Source organism: Leptodactylus fuscus, unplaced genomic scaffold (assembly GCF_031893055.1).
Source record: "Leptodactylus fuscus isolate aLepFus1 unplaced genomic scaffold, aLepFus1.hap2 HAP2_SCAFFOLD_1297, whole genome shotgun sequence".
In the NCBI taxonomy this organism is placed as follows: domain Eukaryota; kingdom Metazoa; phylum Chordata; class Amphibia; order Anura; family Leptodactylidae; genus Leptodactylus; species Leptodactylus fuscus.
This window is the reverse complement of record NW_027440140.1, coordinates 2,211-18,870: the sequence shown is the minus strand read 5'-3', so window position 1 is coordinate 18,870 and position 16,660 is coordinate 2,211. Positions and strand designations below refer to the sequence as shown.

General features: G+C 43.2%; 1 protein-coding gene across 1 annotated transcript; it reads right to left on the bottom strand.

Moving 5' to 3' along the window:
- Positions 1-2,684: 2,684 nt before the first annotated feature.
- LOC142187016 (pleckstrin homology domain-containing family A member 2-like) lies at positions 2,685-14,947 on the bottom strand. The gene is made up of 6 exons (XM_075261424.1): positions 14,828-14,947; positions 14,655-14,703; positions 13,122-13,219; positions 3,817-3,948; positions 3,244-3,396; positions 2,685-2,789 (listed from the first exon to the last, which is right to left on the bottom strand). The coding sequence occupies exons 1-6, from the start codon at positions 14,945-14,947 to the stop codon at positions 2,685-2,687; spliced, it is 657 nt and encodes a 218-aa protein (XP_075117525.1).
- Between the last annotated feature and the right edge of the window lie 1,713 nt (positions 14,948-16,660).

Genomic DNA, 16,660 nt, shown 5'->3' with positions numbered 1-16,660 from the left:
TATAACCCTATATATCACAGAGCTCAGCTTCTCTCCTCTATCATATAACCCTATATATCACAGAGCTCAGCTTCTCTCCCTCTATCATATAACCCTATATATCACAGAGCCTAGCTTCTCTCTTCTATCATATAACCCTATATATCACAGAGCTCATATTCTGTCCTCTATCATGTAACCCTATATATCACAGAGCTCAGCTTCTCTCCTCTATCATATAACCCTATATATCACAGAGCTCAGCTTCTCCCCTCTATCATATAACCCTATATATCACAGAGCTCAGCTTCTCTCCTCTATCATATTATCCTATACATCACAGAGCTCAGCTTCTCTCCTCTATCATATAACACTATATATCACAGAGCTCAGCTTCTCTCCTCTATCATATAACCCCATATATCACAGAGCTCAGCTTCTCTCCCACGATCATATAATCCTATATATCACAGAGCTCAGCTTCTCTCCCTCTATCATATAACCCTATATATCACAGAGTTTAGCTTCTCTCCTCTATCATATAACCCTATATATCACATAGCTCAGCTTCTCTCCCTCTATCATATAACCCTATATATCACAGAGCTCAGCTTCTCTCCTCTATCATATTATCCTATACATCACAGAGCTCAGCTTCTCTCCTCTATCATATAACACTATATATCACAGAGCTCAGCTTCTCTCCTCTATCATATAACCCCATATATCACAGAGCTCAGCTTCTCTCCCACGATCATATAATCCTATATATCACAGAGCTCAGCTTCTCTCCCTCTATCATATAACCCTATATATCACAGAGTTTAGCTTCTCTCCTCTATCATATAACCCTATATATCACATAGCTCAGCTTCTCTCCCTCTATCATATAACCCTATATATCACAGAGCTCAGCTTCTCTCCTCTATCATATAACCCTATATATCACAGAGCTCAGCTTCTCTCCTCTATCATATAACCCTATATATCACAGAGCTCAGCTTCTCTCCTCTATCATATAACCCTATATATCACATAGCTCAGCTTCTCTCCCTCTATCATATAACCCTATATATCACAGAGCTCAGCTTCTCTCCTCTATCATATCCTCCTCTCACATATGGCAGCAGAAATCACCTGACAGGTTCCCTTTGTGCCCTTATCAGTATGGCTGCTTCACCACACGCTTCTGCCTGACTGCCACCCCAATCTGAACATAAGTGGAAGCCATAAGCCTTTCATTCGGTGCCACACAAGTTTTGCTTTGAAGAACCACATAGCTCCTTTATATCAGATCTCATGACCGCACGCTCACCTGAGCTGCAGGGCGGTGTCACTGAACATACCTGGCTACTCGCCCTCAGCCCTAGAACTAATGAATGGAATATTTCAGTAGCTATAATCACCCACAGGGTGTCATTAACATTCCAATGTAAATAAGACCTCTTTATTTTTTAATTACAGTTGTCCTTTAATTGGGTCCCAGATGAAGCCATACATCACGTAGGGCTGTACATTATGAACTTGTAAAAAAAAACTGAGATCACTGCTTTCCCATAGTACTGTAAGATACGCGCAAATGGAGGTGACAATTGGCACAAGCTAAAAAAATGTAAGAATTTTTATAGACATGCCCCTCCCCCGACACTGAATTTATTACGCCCTGACAAAAGTTTATGCATATAGATTGCGGTACATTTCATCATTTTATGTACCGTAAACCAAGGTCAATGAGGAGCCCTAGAGTACAGTACAATGACCTGTATCTGTATGGATGTAGTTATATATTCCCCTACCTAATAATACACTAGTAAAGGAATGTGGCCTTCTAAGTGACAAGCACTGATTAACATTCATTAATTTATATTAACGACATAGCAGAACTGATTAATCAACAAGCGTCAGTGTCGGGCTTATAAATAACCATTGTACCCAGCGTGTTCACTTTCACTTCCTATAAGCTCGCTATACAACGTGTCTGTAGAAGAGAAAGACACCAGCTGTGGCTTATCTGTCCACAAACAGCCATACAGTGCACATTGTATATAGCGCCTTACAGTGCCAAAGTATAACCATCATACAAAGCAAATCATTTCATAAAGTACCTATGATATACCGTAATATAGTGCTGAAATAATGCTGCCATACAGTGCACATATTATACCGCCTTACAGTGCCAAAGTATAACCATCATACAAAGCAAATCATTTCATAAAGTACCTATGATATACCGTAATATAGTGCTGAAATAATGCTGCCATACAGTGCACATATTATACCGCCTTACAGTGCCAAAATAAAACCATTGTACAATGTGAAATAATAATTTCATAAAGTACCTAGAATATACCGTCACATAGTAATAACTATTTCTATTGTACAGCCCTATATTGCTAAAATAATGCTGCCACTCAGCACTGAATTGTAATATCATAGAGTAAATGTATTTTACTGCCACATACTGCTGAAATAATGCAAAATACTAATAAGAGATAAGATAAGATAATCCTTTAATTGTCCCACCATGGGGAAGTTCAGTGTGTTACAGCAGCATGGATAATTCAGTAATATATTATAAGAAAGAACACATACAAGCTCATAGCAGATAGAAAATATACTAGAAGTCATAGCAACTAAGAAGAAAAGAAAGACTCAGGATCACTTAGTTCTCTGTGCGGAGTGATCTTCGCTTGGTCTGATGTAGATTATACAGCCTGACCGCGGTTGGGCGGAAGGATCTCCGATAGCTCCTTCTCACACTTGGGGTGAAGCAGTCGGTCACTGACAGTACTGTCCAGTGCTATCACGGTCTAATACATGGGATGGGAGTTGTTCATAGAATACTTATATTTTATTGTCACATACTGCTGAAATAATGCAGCCATAGTGTGGTAAATAGTTCTAATATCATGGACTATCTAGATTTTACTGCCACATATTGCATACATTGCTAAATAGTAACATCATACCTATTTGTATTGCCACATACTGCTTAAATAACGCTGCCATAGAGCAGTATATAGTACTAATATTATACTCTATCTGTATTTTACTGCCACATATTGCTGAAATAATGCTGCTATAACGTGCTAAATATCAACTTCATAGACCACCTACAGTATGTTGAACTGTCACATAGCGTTGAAATAATGCTGCCAAACCGTGCTAAATAGCTGGGCCCACAAAGTAAGAGCGAAACAAACTTGGAATACAAGTGGTAAATGTGGTATACATAGGATATATATAGGATAGAGACATCCTTACCATATTTCCTTGCTTGACACAATATCCACTCTTGAGAACACAAATGGAAGATGGCGGTTTATGAACAAATTGTGGCATGAGGCTGAGACTGCGGCGGAGCGTGGGGTGAGGGGCCACTTCATGCTGGATAACCTCTGGGCATTCACATCCATTCTGAGAACACAAGGACATGTAAACATATGGTGTACGGGTTATGTAGTACAGCAAGAGAGGTCATTAATATTAGATCGGCAGAGGTCCCACACCCGGCACTGTCACCGATCTGCTGAGTGAGAGTCACTTACACTTTACAGGCCATGTCTATTAAAGCTCAGTCCCATTCAAGTTGCAGAAAAGTTGCTTTTCCGCAATGTGCGACCTCAGCCTGAGACTGAAAATTCATACGGTTTATTGTGAGCCAAAGTCAGAAGAAAATAGAGACTAGTGGGGCCCAGGAAGAGCTGGAACGGGAGCGGCTAAGGATGGGTAAAATAAGTATTGCACTTTTTAATTTTTTAACCCCTTCTGACCCTGATTCAAAAAAATGACCTGCTGAAAAACCCTTTTAAGGAAATTTTATAGGATAAAACTCACCTGGCTAATGGGAGTCTGTACGACTACTCCGGCAATGATCTCTGTCTTGTACGCAGTCTGTGTCTTCTTCTCCTGAGATTCAGATCCAGTAGATCCTATTTCAGGTGCCTGAGTCGATCCTGGTCTGGGTACCTGAAAAACAAGAGCCATGCTCTGACTACCAGATCTTTGAGCACAAGATCTGATCAGACCAGTTGTCATTTCCCTTGAATAACACTCAGGTGATAGAAATACCCCTAGCTGATAATATACCCCCAGGTGATAGGGGATACCCGCAGGTGATAGAATACCCCCAGGTGATAAGGGATACCCCCAGATGATAGAATACCCTCAGCTGATAAAATACCCCCAGGTGATAAGGGATACCCCCAGATGATAGAATACCCTCAGCTGATAAAATACCCCCAGGTGATAAGGGATACCCCCAGATGATAGAATACCCCCAGGTGATAGGGGATACCCCCAGGTAATAGAATACCCTCAGCTGATAAAATACCCCCAGGTGATAGGGGATACCCCCAGGTAATAGAATACCCCCAGGTGATAGGGGATACCCCCAACTCATAGAATACCCCAGGTGATAAAATACCCCCAGCTGATAGAATACCCCCAGGTGATAGGTCTCCACACAAAGCACCGATCACATTGTTGGAAACCTACGAGTGACTTTGCCTTTGGCACGTTGCATGCTTTCTTAGCTCTGAAGATGTGTTACTCACACATGACAGGCCTCCCATTCCAGACAGCGGTTACACAATTCTGGAGCGGGGCCCAATTCTCACAGTATTATTAGCTCTATCCTGTGCAGTGCTGAGAGGACCATATGCCCTGCAGCTTGTCTGATTCCAACGCACTCAGAATAATCCATCTCTATTCCCATCCAAGCCCCTGTTTAATCCCAGCCCATAGATTATACTAGGTGTACACGATGATAGGAGTAGAATTTATATGTGGTATTTATACCGTAATGCCTGAATCGGCAGGGTCAAGCCAGAACTCATTTTTGATGTGCCAATATATGGACGCTTCTGCCTATAACTCATGGGAAAAGTCTGTAGACTGAGCTGACCCTTCATTCCTATGGGCCCCGTGACACCGGTATGGACTGCGTATATGGCATGTACAACCTTGGTTCCATCCACATGACTGCGATAGGCAATGACTAGGACAACCTCAAGGATATTCTCCACCTCTACTACATATCAGGAGGCCCCTTGGGGCTAGAGATAAGCCATGAAGGTCACGGTCCCAGTTATAACTTTCGTAGCTGGCATCAGGACCTTGCTATATTGACTTCACATACTACAGTACTGTGAAAAAGTTTTAGGCAGGTGTAGAAAAATGCTGCAATGTAAGAATGCTTTCACGTATAGAAGGGTTAATAGTACTACCTATATACCCTACCTATGGGGAGCTCCATCCAACAAAGCTACATGACATATATACCCTATATATAGAAGGAGTTCCTATGGGACCAGAGATACAGCTGAAAGTCTAGGTCCAGGTACAAAAGCGATAACCAAGTCCACCCCCTCACCACCATAATGGATTCACACGACCGAATGAAATATTCATGATATGTTAGACAACGTCTCGTAACAGGCATGAAATATTGTCTACGGGCACGCAACTTTTTCATAATTTTTTTGAATTTTTGGTAGACTATTTCCCTCCCATAAAGCTAATACAGAGCGTGAGCTTTGGGGGCGGTAGACCATAGCAAATAACATTTTGTTACTGGTGGCCATATATTTTTGGCATCCACTGAAACGGAGCATGAACATGACAAAAACAGCAGCTGCGGCGGTATCTCAGACATGGTAATACGCATACGGGCGTTGTTAGAGGAAATGGTGCTCAATGGAGCGTTGTGACCTCCAGTGTCGCCTTTACAACGGTTACCCTTGTAAATTTTTGTTGACTGCCAGATGGCTGAACCTGTCAAGAATGGAGTAAAAAACGGAAACTGAATTTTTTTTATTTTTTTTTTGGGGGGGAGGGGGGGTTATAAAGACCGGCGTACATTACTCCAGTCTTTATGATACCCTGCCTCTCTGGTGGCACCTCGCCCCTCGGTTTTGAGGGTATTACCGAGGCGATGGCTCATTCCCTTGTATAACGTGAAGTATTTATAAGATTTATGGCTTGTAAGACATCCACATTGTAAGTAGCACTCAAGTACGTACTTGTCGCAGTCAGGACAATCCACCTCCTTGAGAATCTTAGGAAGTGAGTGCCGCTCCCAAACACCTTACAGCCGAGCACAATGCCGAGGAGGATTTATTGATATCAGGATAATGGAGGCTCATTAGGATTCTAATAATCCGTATAAACTATGAGGAAGATCCATCTGTCAGCGCAGCGTCCTATAAAACGCAGCGTTCACACTACGGCCCAGCGTGCGGCCCATCATCCTCCCAAGCGCCCTGCCAATATCTTATGTAAAAATGCTGAGGCTCCAGTCCTCCGAGCTGAATATATTCTGTAGAACTGCTGACCATCGCCAGTCTCTGCCCTGCCTTATCACTGGCGTACGTGGCCGACAGATGTAGCGGTGATGAGCGCGCTATGTACGGTCTTATACGGATTTAGTAACAAGGCATAGTGCTGCTGCCCCAAAGAGTTAAATCTTACAGTTCCTGTATCTGGAGATGAAAAAGTAGGTCAGGCATATTCAGGGCACAGATCTCACGTTGGCAAAGCTGCCCCGGGCACCGTGTCCTATAACAGATTCATCTACAGGACTTTGGTAACAGGGCACAGCATTGTCAGAGAGGGGGCTATAGGGGGCATCGCTGCCATATAAGAGGAAATTAGTGTTACATTTGGTAAGTGGGGGTCCTGTTATAGATTTTGCATTGGGGCCCAGGGGAACTCCAAGTCAGGTTTTAAGGGGTTTTCCGACCCCAAATTGAATTTCCATACTGATGACCTTTCCACGGGTGCTAGTGGACAGGCGGTGTGTGCAGCACTTCTATCCACTGCATATAACTGGTTTTGGTGAATTGATGGACTTGCGTAGGAGCGGTGCTGAACGTGCCACCCATCCACTAGCAGATTCCAAAACCTGAAGGTTGATAGAATAGATAATCTGTGTGGGGTTTGAGTGTCGGACCCCAACAGATCCCATACTCAAGACCTATCCTGTGCATGCAACACTGAATTCACTGCTAGCTATAGGGTTTCCAGAATGGTAGAAGACACTAATAACTGCATGATGCTCACCCAATGTAAAGGGAGTCTGTCACCAGAACCCAGGATATCAACTCAGCCCCAAAGATAGATAGGTTAGGGTAACCAGAACCAGCATATCATCCTAGCCCCGCAGATAGATAGGTTACTGACACCAGAACCAGCATATCACCCCAGCCCTGCAGATAGATAGGTTACTGACACCAGAACCAGCATATCACCCCATCCCTACAGATAGATAGGTTAGGGTCACCCAAATCAAACAGTGTTATTCCCTTGTGAATTGCCGAGATATTGTTATTTTTCTCAATATGTAAATGAGCTGTTTGGAACTAATTTGCCTATTGACATAAACAGTGCTATCTTAGTAATGGGGGAAGCAATTCACATGGGGATAACACTGTTTGATTCGGGTAACGCTAAACTATCTGTCAAATCTAGACTATAAATGTCCTTCCTATCATTTCCTGAATATATCACTGGAGACTTTCCCACTACATCTATAAAGAAATCCAATGAATACTGTCCTGAGATAGAGGATGGTGTCATGTGACTGCTGCCCCCCATACACCCTCCCCAATACCAGCTCATCTGGGGATACCCTACCCATGAGTACATTGGGAAGAGAGATGACCTTTTCTGTGTCTTTCTGGTCCATTGATCAGATTCTGGTAAGAATGGTGTTAGGAATAAGACGTCTTATCCTGCGCTGAGGAGCTCCGAGGCTTCTCCTGTTTTGATGGCTTCCTGCATTGTGTAGGTGTAGGCAGGTAGATGCTCGGGGCACATCCTCGGCTCTTTATGGTAATCTATATGTGACATATGGTAATCCTGTGTTCTAGTTAAACATCATTTGAGGCTTGACTTTATGAGGGGGGGTCCGCCTTGATAAATCTGAGTGTATGGGGTTGTGTAATATCCTATACAATATGTAAATAGCTGTAAATGAGAACCTTTAATTATTCTGCATTTAGAGAACCGGCCTCCATGCTTCCACTTTCCTCTGTTTCCTCATCCCCATCGCTGTCACATGCAGGACTAACATAGTCACATGAGCGGACCCGTCATCAGCAAGGGTATTTCCTAAAATTCTCTGTGCTGCTGCGCACCCTGATCCTTCCATATTGTTTATATTAACCCCCTTATATGACATTTCTGCACATCACATGCAGGACAGAAAAAAGCATGTGTAAAAAGCAGCTTTTCCAAAAACAGGTTCATTTTACTTAAAGTGTTTTATGCATTTGCTACATGTGAATATGCTCTTAGATTGGGATATACCTCACAATAGACTATGAATGAGGCTAGATCCTCTTTAGGAAGGGCCTGCATACAAGTGTCAACTTCAATAAAGTAAGGGTAGTTGAGCTTCAATACCTTTCATAACCTGTGGACAGGTGTGTCGCTATTTCTCAAAAACCATCATCCATGCTTTTACCATTCTGGGATCCCCTTTAACACATCCTGCCAGAGACTTTGCTGGGAAGATGTTTGGTCATGGTATACAGGGTAAAGCTTTGATCAATTCCTTTTCTTGGGAGGGGGATGGTTGTAGGGGGATCATTGGGAGTCCACGTGATAACCCCCCCCCCCCCCAACTAGGACTATAAGAAAGGGTTTGCTTTGGTCCCTTTGGCTCTTTCCTTGGTTCTCTTTGAGATCCTAAGTACCAAATTGGCCATATCCTTTAAAGGACAACTGGAAATTATTAAAAGACCCCCAACCCCCACCCCATTGTCATTTTTGTTATTTTAGCTATCAGTTATCAGTGGAGATGGATGAATATTGATCTAGGTGTTAAAGGGAGTCTGTCACCAGAACCCAGCTTATCACCCCTGAGATATAGTGTCTTTGGAGGAACAAGGGCCTTGCCATTGCTCTAAACAGGTAACGGTAACGCCCACATTGCTCCAAACAACTCATTTGCATATTGACAAAAACAGCAATGGTGGCAGCGACTCACAAGGGGGAGACAGTGAAGGATTCAGGTGACCTAACCTATCTGTATCCTGGGCTGATATATCGGGTGCTACTACTGACAACTTATCCAATGATACATTAAAGCTACATATAAAGGAGGAAGACAAAGCAAATGACTAGAAGCTCCTAATACTAAAGCATGGCCAAACGCAAAGTACAAAACTGCTGACACGCTAAAACAATAAGAGTTACAGATGTAGAAATTGTTATCCCAGGAGAAGTTCGTCTTATCTCGAGGCATCTTGATTTAATTATATCTTGGAATGCAGTCTGGCAAATGTTCTCAGAAAGATCTTACATAATCCGAGATACACCTAATATTCCAATCCACTGAAACACCACCATCGACGGGCGGAATGACAAAAACATCACTTTTCCAAGTAGACACGTCACATACAGAGCTGATGTGGGCTTTAGGGCTGCAGACTGGCACCAGGCGCAGCAGCAGTTTCCTGATCTGTAGAAGTGTTGACATAGACAGTAGAGATGAGCGAACAGTGTTCTATCGAACACATGTTCGATCGGATATCAGGGTGTTCGCCATGTTCGAATCGAATCGAACACCACGTGGTAAAGTGCGCCAAAATTCGATTCCCCTCCCACCTTCCCTGGCGCCTTTTTTGCACCAATAACAGCGCAGGGGAGGTGGGACAGGAACTACGACACCGGGGGCATTGAAAAAAATTGGAAAAAGTCATTGGCTGCCGAAATCAGGTGACCTCCATTTTAGACGAATAGTGGATTTCAAATCCGGGTCATATGAGAATGTGAACTTTGTGACTATGAGACAGGGATAGCTGTACAGGCAGGGATAGCTAGGGATAACCTTTATTTAGGGGGGAATGTTATTAAAAATAACTTTTTGGGGCTCTATCGGGTGTGTAATTGTGATTTTTGTGAGATAAACTTTTTCCCATAGGGATGCATTGGCCAGCGCTGATTGGCCGAATTCCGTACTCTGGCCAATCAGTGCTGGCCAATGCATTCTATTAGCTTGATGAAGCAGAGTGTGCACAAGGGTTCAAGCGCACCCTCGGCTCTGATGTAGCAGAGCCGAGGCTGCACAAGGGTTCAAGCGCACCCTCGGCTCTGATGTAGGAGAGCCGAGGGTGCACTTGAACCCTTGTGCACCCTCAGCTCTGCTACATCAGAGCCGAGGGTGCGCTTGAACCCTTGTGCACACTCTGCTTCATCAAGCTAATAGAATGCATTGGCCAGCGCTGATTGGCCAGAGTACGGAACTCGACCAATCAGCGCTGGCTCTGCTGGAGGAGGCGGAGTCTAAGATCGCTCCACACCAGTCTCCATTCAGGTCCGACCTTAGACTCCGCCTCCTCCGGCAGAGCCAGCGCTGATTGGCCGAAGGCTGGCCAATGCATTCCTATGCGAATGCAGAGACTTAGCAGTGCTGAGTCAGTTTTGCTCAACTACACATCTGATGCACACTCGGCACTGCTACATCAGATGTAGCAATCTGATGTAGCAGAGCCGAGGGTGCACTAGAACCCCTGTGCAAACTCAGTTCACGCTAATAGAATGCATTGGCCAGCGCTGATTGGCCAATGCATTCTATTAGCCCGATGAAGTAGAGCTGAATGTGTGTGCTAAGCACACACATTCAGCACTGCTTCATCACGCCAATACAATGCATTAGCCAGTGCTGATTGGCCAGAGTACGGAATTCGGCCAATCAGCGCTGGCTCTGCTGGAGGAGGCGGAGTCTAAGGTCGGACCTGAATGGAGACTGGTGTGGAGCGATCTTAGACTCCGCCTCCTCCAGCAGAGCCAGCGCTGATTGGTCGAGTTCCGTACTCTGGCCAATCAGCGCTGGCCAATGCATTCTATTAGCCCGATGAAGTAGAGCTGAATGTGTGTGCTTAGCACACACATTCAGCTCTACTTCATCAGGCTAATAGAATACATTGGCCAATCAGCGCTGGCCAATGCATTCTATTAGCTTGATGAAGCAGAGTGTGCACAAGGGTTCAAGCGCACCCTCGGCTCTGATGTAGCAGAGCCGAGGCTGCACAAGGGTTCAAGTGCACCCTCGGCTCTCCTACATCAGAGCCGAGGGTGCGCTTGAACCCTTGTGCAGCCTCGGCTCTGCTACATCAGAGCCGAGGGTGCGCTTGAACCCTTGTGCACACTCTGCTTCATCAAGCTAATAGAATGCATTGGCCAGCACTGATTGGCCAGAGTACGGAATTCGGCCAATCAGCGCTGGCCAATGCGTTCTATTAGCCCGATGAAGTAGAGCTGAATGTGTGTGCTAAGCACACACATTCAGCACTGCTTCATCACGCCAATACAATGCATTAGCCAGTGCTGATTGGCCAGAGTACGGAATTCGGCCAATCAGCGCTGGCTCTGCTGGAGGAGGCGGAGTCTAAGATCGCTCCACACCAGTCTCCATTCAGGTCCGACCTTAGACTCCGCCTCCTCCAGCAGAGCCAGCGCTGATTGGCCGAATTCCGTACTCTGGCCAATCAGCACTGGCTAATGCATTGTATTGGCTTGATGAAGCAGTGCTGAATGTGTGTGCTTAGCACACACATTCAGCTCTACTTCATCGGGCTAATAGAATGCATTGGCCAATCAGCGCTGGCCAATGCATTCTATTAGCGTGAACTGAGTTTGCACAGGGGTTCTAGTGCACCCTCGGCTCTGCTACATCAGATTGCTACATCTGATGTAGCAGTGCCGAGTGTGCATCAGATGTGTAGTTGAGCAAAACTGACTCAGCACTGCTAAGTCTGCATTCGCATAGGAATGCATTGGCCAGCCTTCGGCCAATCAGCGCTGGCTCTGCCGGAGGAGGCGGAGTCTAAGGTCGGACCTGAATGGAGACTGGTGTGGAGCGATCTTAGACTCCGCCTCCTCCAGCAGAGCCAGCGCTGATTGGCCGAATTCCGTACTCTGGCCAATCAGCACTGGCTAATGCATTGTATTGGCTTGATGAAGCAGTGCTGAATGTGTGTGCTTAGCACACACATTCAGCTCTACTTCATCGGGCTAATAGAATGCATTGGCCAATCAGCGCTGGCCAATGCATTCTATTAGCGTGAACTGAGTTTGCACAGGGGTTCTAGTGCACCCTCGGCTCTGCTACATCAGATTGCTACATCTGATGTAGCAGTGCCGAGTGTGCATCAGATGTGTAGTTGAGCAAAACTGACTCAGCACTGCTAAGTCTGCATTCGCATAGGAATGCATTGGCCAGCCTTCGGCCAATCAGCGCTGGCTCTGCCGGAGGAGGCGGAGTCTAAGGTCGGACCTGAATGGAGACTGGTGTGGAGCTATCTTAGACTCCGCCTCCTCCAGCAGAGCCAGCGCTGATTGGTCGAGTTCCGTACTCTGGCCAATCAGCACTGGCCAATGCATTTCTATGGGGAAAAGTTAGCTTGCGAAAATCGCAAACTGACAGGGATTTCCATGAAATAAAGTGACTTTTATGCCCCCAGACATGCTTCCCCTGCTGTCCCAGTGTCATTCCAGGGTGTTGGTATCATTTCCTGGGGTGTCATAGTGGACTTGGTGACCCTCCAGACACGAATTTGGGTTTCCCCCTTAACGAGTTTATGTTCCCCATAGACTATAATGGGGTTCGAAACCCATTCGAACACTCGAACAGTGAGCGGCTGTTCGAATCGAATTTCGAACCTCGAACATTTTAGTGTTCGCTCATCTCTAATAGACAGTCTTATCTCTCACATTAGAAGTCGCCCACAAGTTTCATATCAATGAATGAGAAACCAACCAAGATTCGAAGATTTTTCAGCTGATAACGTCCTGAAAGACGTCAGGATATACAGTACACAATGTCAATATGAAGAACCACGTCTTGCGAAAATTGAAGAAGAAATCTACAAATTATCTACAAATAGATAAAATCATTAGAATAGCAAATACTTCATTGAGAATGTTGAAGACGGGACATTGTGGAGGAAGCCTATACAACCCCATACTGTGGAGGAAGCCTATATAACCCCATACTGTAATGGCTGCCATAACTGGATGGATCTGGGTAGAGGTTAAGGCTGCCAATAATGGATGGAGAAGGTTTTGTCCTCTGGACCCAATTACTTATAGAATACATACATGCATAGTGTGAAGAAACCATTACTGTCACTTACTGTGATTTTACTTGCTGCATTTAAGGCGTCAACCCATCCCTGAAGATCCTTTTGGTCACTGGCTTGAAGCAAATATCTTTGAGATAAGGCATTGATAACTGGTGGAAATAAGGAAATATTAGTAATAATATAATACATGGATAGATAGATAGATAGATAGATAGATAGATAGGAGATAGATGATAGATAGATAGATAGATAGATAGATAGATAGATAGATAGATAGATATGCGATAGATAGATAGATAGATAGATAGATAGATAGATGATAGATGATTGATAGATAGATAGATAGATAGATAGATATGAGATAGATAGATAGATAGATAGATAGATAGATATGCGATAGATAGATAGATAGATAGATAGATAGATAGATGATAGATGATTGATAGATAGATAGATAGATAGATAGATAGATAGATAGATAGATAGATATGAGATAGATAGATAGATAGATAGATAGATAGATAGATAGGAGATAGATAGATAGATATGAGATAGATAGATAGATAGATAGGAGATAGATAGATAGATAGATAGATAGATAGATAGATAGATAGATAGATAGATAGATAGATAGATAGGAGATAGATAGATAGATAGATAGATAGATAGATAGATAGATAGGAGATAGATGATAGATAGATAGATAGATAGATAGATAGATAGATAGATAGATAGATAGATAGGAGATAGATGATAGATAGATAGATAGATAGATAATAGATAGATGGATAGATAGATAGATAGATAGATAGGAGATAGATAGATAGATAGATAGATAGATAGATAGGCTATAGATAGATAGATAGATAGATAGATAGATAGGCTATAGATAGATAGATAGATAGATAGATAGATAGATAGATAGATAGATAGGAGATAGATAGATGACAATTGATGACTGACTGTACTAACAATCCTTTGTTCCTATAGTAATGATGACTGCCACATGTAAATCACAATTAACAAGTGTCTATTATCATGTGGTATCCAGCTACATGCGCTATGTATTAAGGCTACATTCAGACGACCAAGGTGCAAAACAGTCGTCAAAAACCTCCATTTTTCACAGCTTGTATCCCTGGTGCTACCGTTACTGAGTTACGCAATGAAAAGGGACAACAATAGGACACGACCTAGACTTTGACCTCCAATTACAACGGACCTTCAAAATAACAGTCATGTGAATATCCCCCATTCACTAGCATTGAATGTAATACTGGCATGTGACATCTGCTAAAAAAAAGGAAGTCACTGTGGTGTGAACGTGGTCTAACTGCATAAACTGGAGGAATTTTTAATGTTTTCCATATTTTAAAGGGGGTTTCGCACAATTGATAAAGGTTGAGTCCGTAAAAACCCCTTTAAGGACGGTAGACATGTCTGGAAAATACCAGTATACGGTAGTATATATACGAAGCAGATTCATGATAATCAGGAAGCCTATAGGATGATCGTATTTATAATATAGGCAGAACGACCAGAAGCAAAGGGTTAATAATATATGTAAATGGGCGGTTTCCTTACCAAAGCAATGTGTCAGCTTAGATTTCTGTTTCACGGCGGCGATGCTGACCTGACAAAAAAAAAGATGACCAGATTGGGTTATTTATGTCACGTACTAGATAAGGAGGCGTCATAAAACTTCTATAAGAGTATACGGGAGACATATTTATAGAGACACCCGGACTGTGACTCACAACATGGCGGCCGTGTCTCCATGATGAAATGATAGCCGACACAACAAGTTTTCCCATTGCTTGGTACCAGGTACCTGGTACCTTGTTTTCCCTCAGATAGCGCCCTACATGTAGGTACATTCGCCATACGAGACTGCTGTCATGTGACTTTTTGGTATAATTTCATCTGACTTGGTGGTATTTGGGACTTTTTTGGGGCCAAAACTAAAAAAGTGGGTAGAGTCAAGTCCAGCTCCGTACACGAGGTGGAAAGTGCCTTAAAGGGGTGGTATGGTCACAAGTTTCGTCATATCCATGGAATAGTGGGTAACTCCCTGATAGGTGGTCCGGCAGCTAAGGCCACCATGATCACAAAAATAGGGGTCTTCTGCACCCAAGCTTCAATGGAGTGTCTGGTTAGAGATTCACACTGTGTAGCTGAAGTACAGCGCTCTGACAGTCCCATAGAGATGGCTGTCTTATATGAGATTCACACAAGGGACTTGGGGAACCCATTCTCGTGTCTGATTGGTTCCCTATCCTATGGCAAGGGTATAAGGGCTGATCATGGGAGACCCCTTTATACTGAGTATACTAGAATCAGATCTGCAGAGCAGGGGCGTAGCTATAGGAGGTGCAGAGGTAGCAGTCGCTACCGGGCCCTGGACCCTGAGGGGGGCCCAAAGGTCCCTCTGCCACATAAAATATACCACTATTCCTAATGGCACAAGGTAGGTAGGGGCCCCATTACAGTCACCCAAATTTGAAAGATACTATAGTCTTTTTCATTGCGGTAGCTAGAGGGTGGGAATCCCAGCCTGACTCTGGCTGCGTTACATTGTATGAACTGACTGTACGGACAGAATAAATATCCTTATCACAATACTAAGCCCATACAAGTAGAGGCATGCCTCAGCCCTATTGCCTAATACAGACGTGCTTGCTCATAAACTCTCACTTCCTCATGTCCGCTTCCCCTTTTTCCTCCAAGCGCTGATGATTTTCTTTTGCTGATGTTGAAGGCTCACATACTGTATGTCCAACGCATGGAGGTGACTCGCTGGTGCTTCACCCTCAGGCGATTTAGTCAGCTCTCAGGGACTCATTGACATCTCTTTAGTCATGCAGAATTGGGGGCAGTGACCGGCAGTGATAGTTTTATAGAAAATGGGCAACACAAAAGCCCCTCACTCATGTCATTTATATACATTAGCTTCAATATATAGATGTATATATAAAACGTTGTATGTAAATATTTCCATACAATGCCAAATAATACTTTCATACAGTATCCAAATAATATTGCTATAATACTACCATTTATTGTACAAATAATACCATCATACAATGCCAAATAATATTTTCATACAGTATCCAAATAATATTGCTATAATACTGCCATTCATTGCCCAAATAATACCATCATACAATGCCAAATAATATTTTCACACAGTATCCAAATAATATTGCTATAATACTGCCATTCATTGCCCAAATAATACCACCATACAATGCCAAATAATACTTTCATACAGTATCCAAATAATATTGCTATGATACTAACATTCATTACCCAAATAATACCATCATACAATGATAAATAATACTTTCATACAGTATCCAAATAATATTGCTATAATACTACCATTTATTGTACAAATAGTACCATGATACAATGAAAATAATACTTCCATGCAGTATCCAAATAATATTGCTATAATACTACCATTCATACCATTCATTGCCCAAATAATACCATCATACAATGCCAAATAATACTTTCACACAGTATCCAAATAATATTGCTATAATACTACTACCATTCATCGCATAAATAATACCATCATACAATGC

What these genes read in the sequence shown, in the direction of transcription:
- LOC142187016 (XM_075261424.1), bottom strand. Translation starts at nt 14,947, where the DNA reads ATGTACCTACATGTAGGGCGCTATCTGAGGGAAAACAAGGTACCAGGT. An exon ending in GGAGACACGGCCGCCATGTT is followed by an intron (nt 14,704 to 14,827) that starts GTGAGTCACAGT and finishes TTTTTTTGTCAG; the next exon opens with GTCAGCATCGCCGCCGTGAA. An exon ending in GTGTCAAGCAAGGAAATATG is followed by an intron (nt 2,790 to 3,243) that starts GTAAGGATGTCT and finishes CCCATGTATTAG; the next exon opens with ACCGTGATAGCACTGGACAG.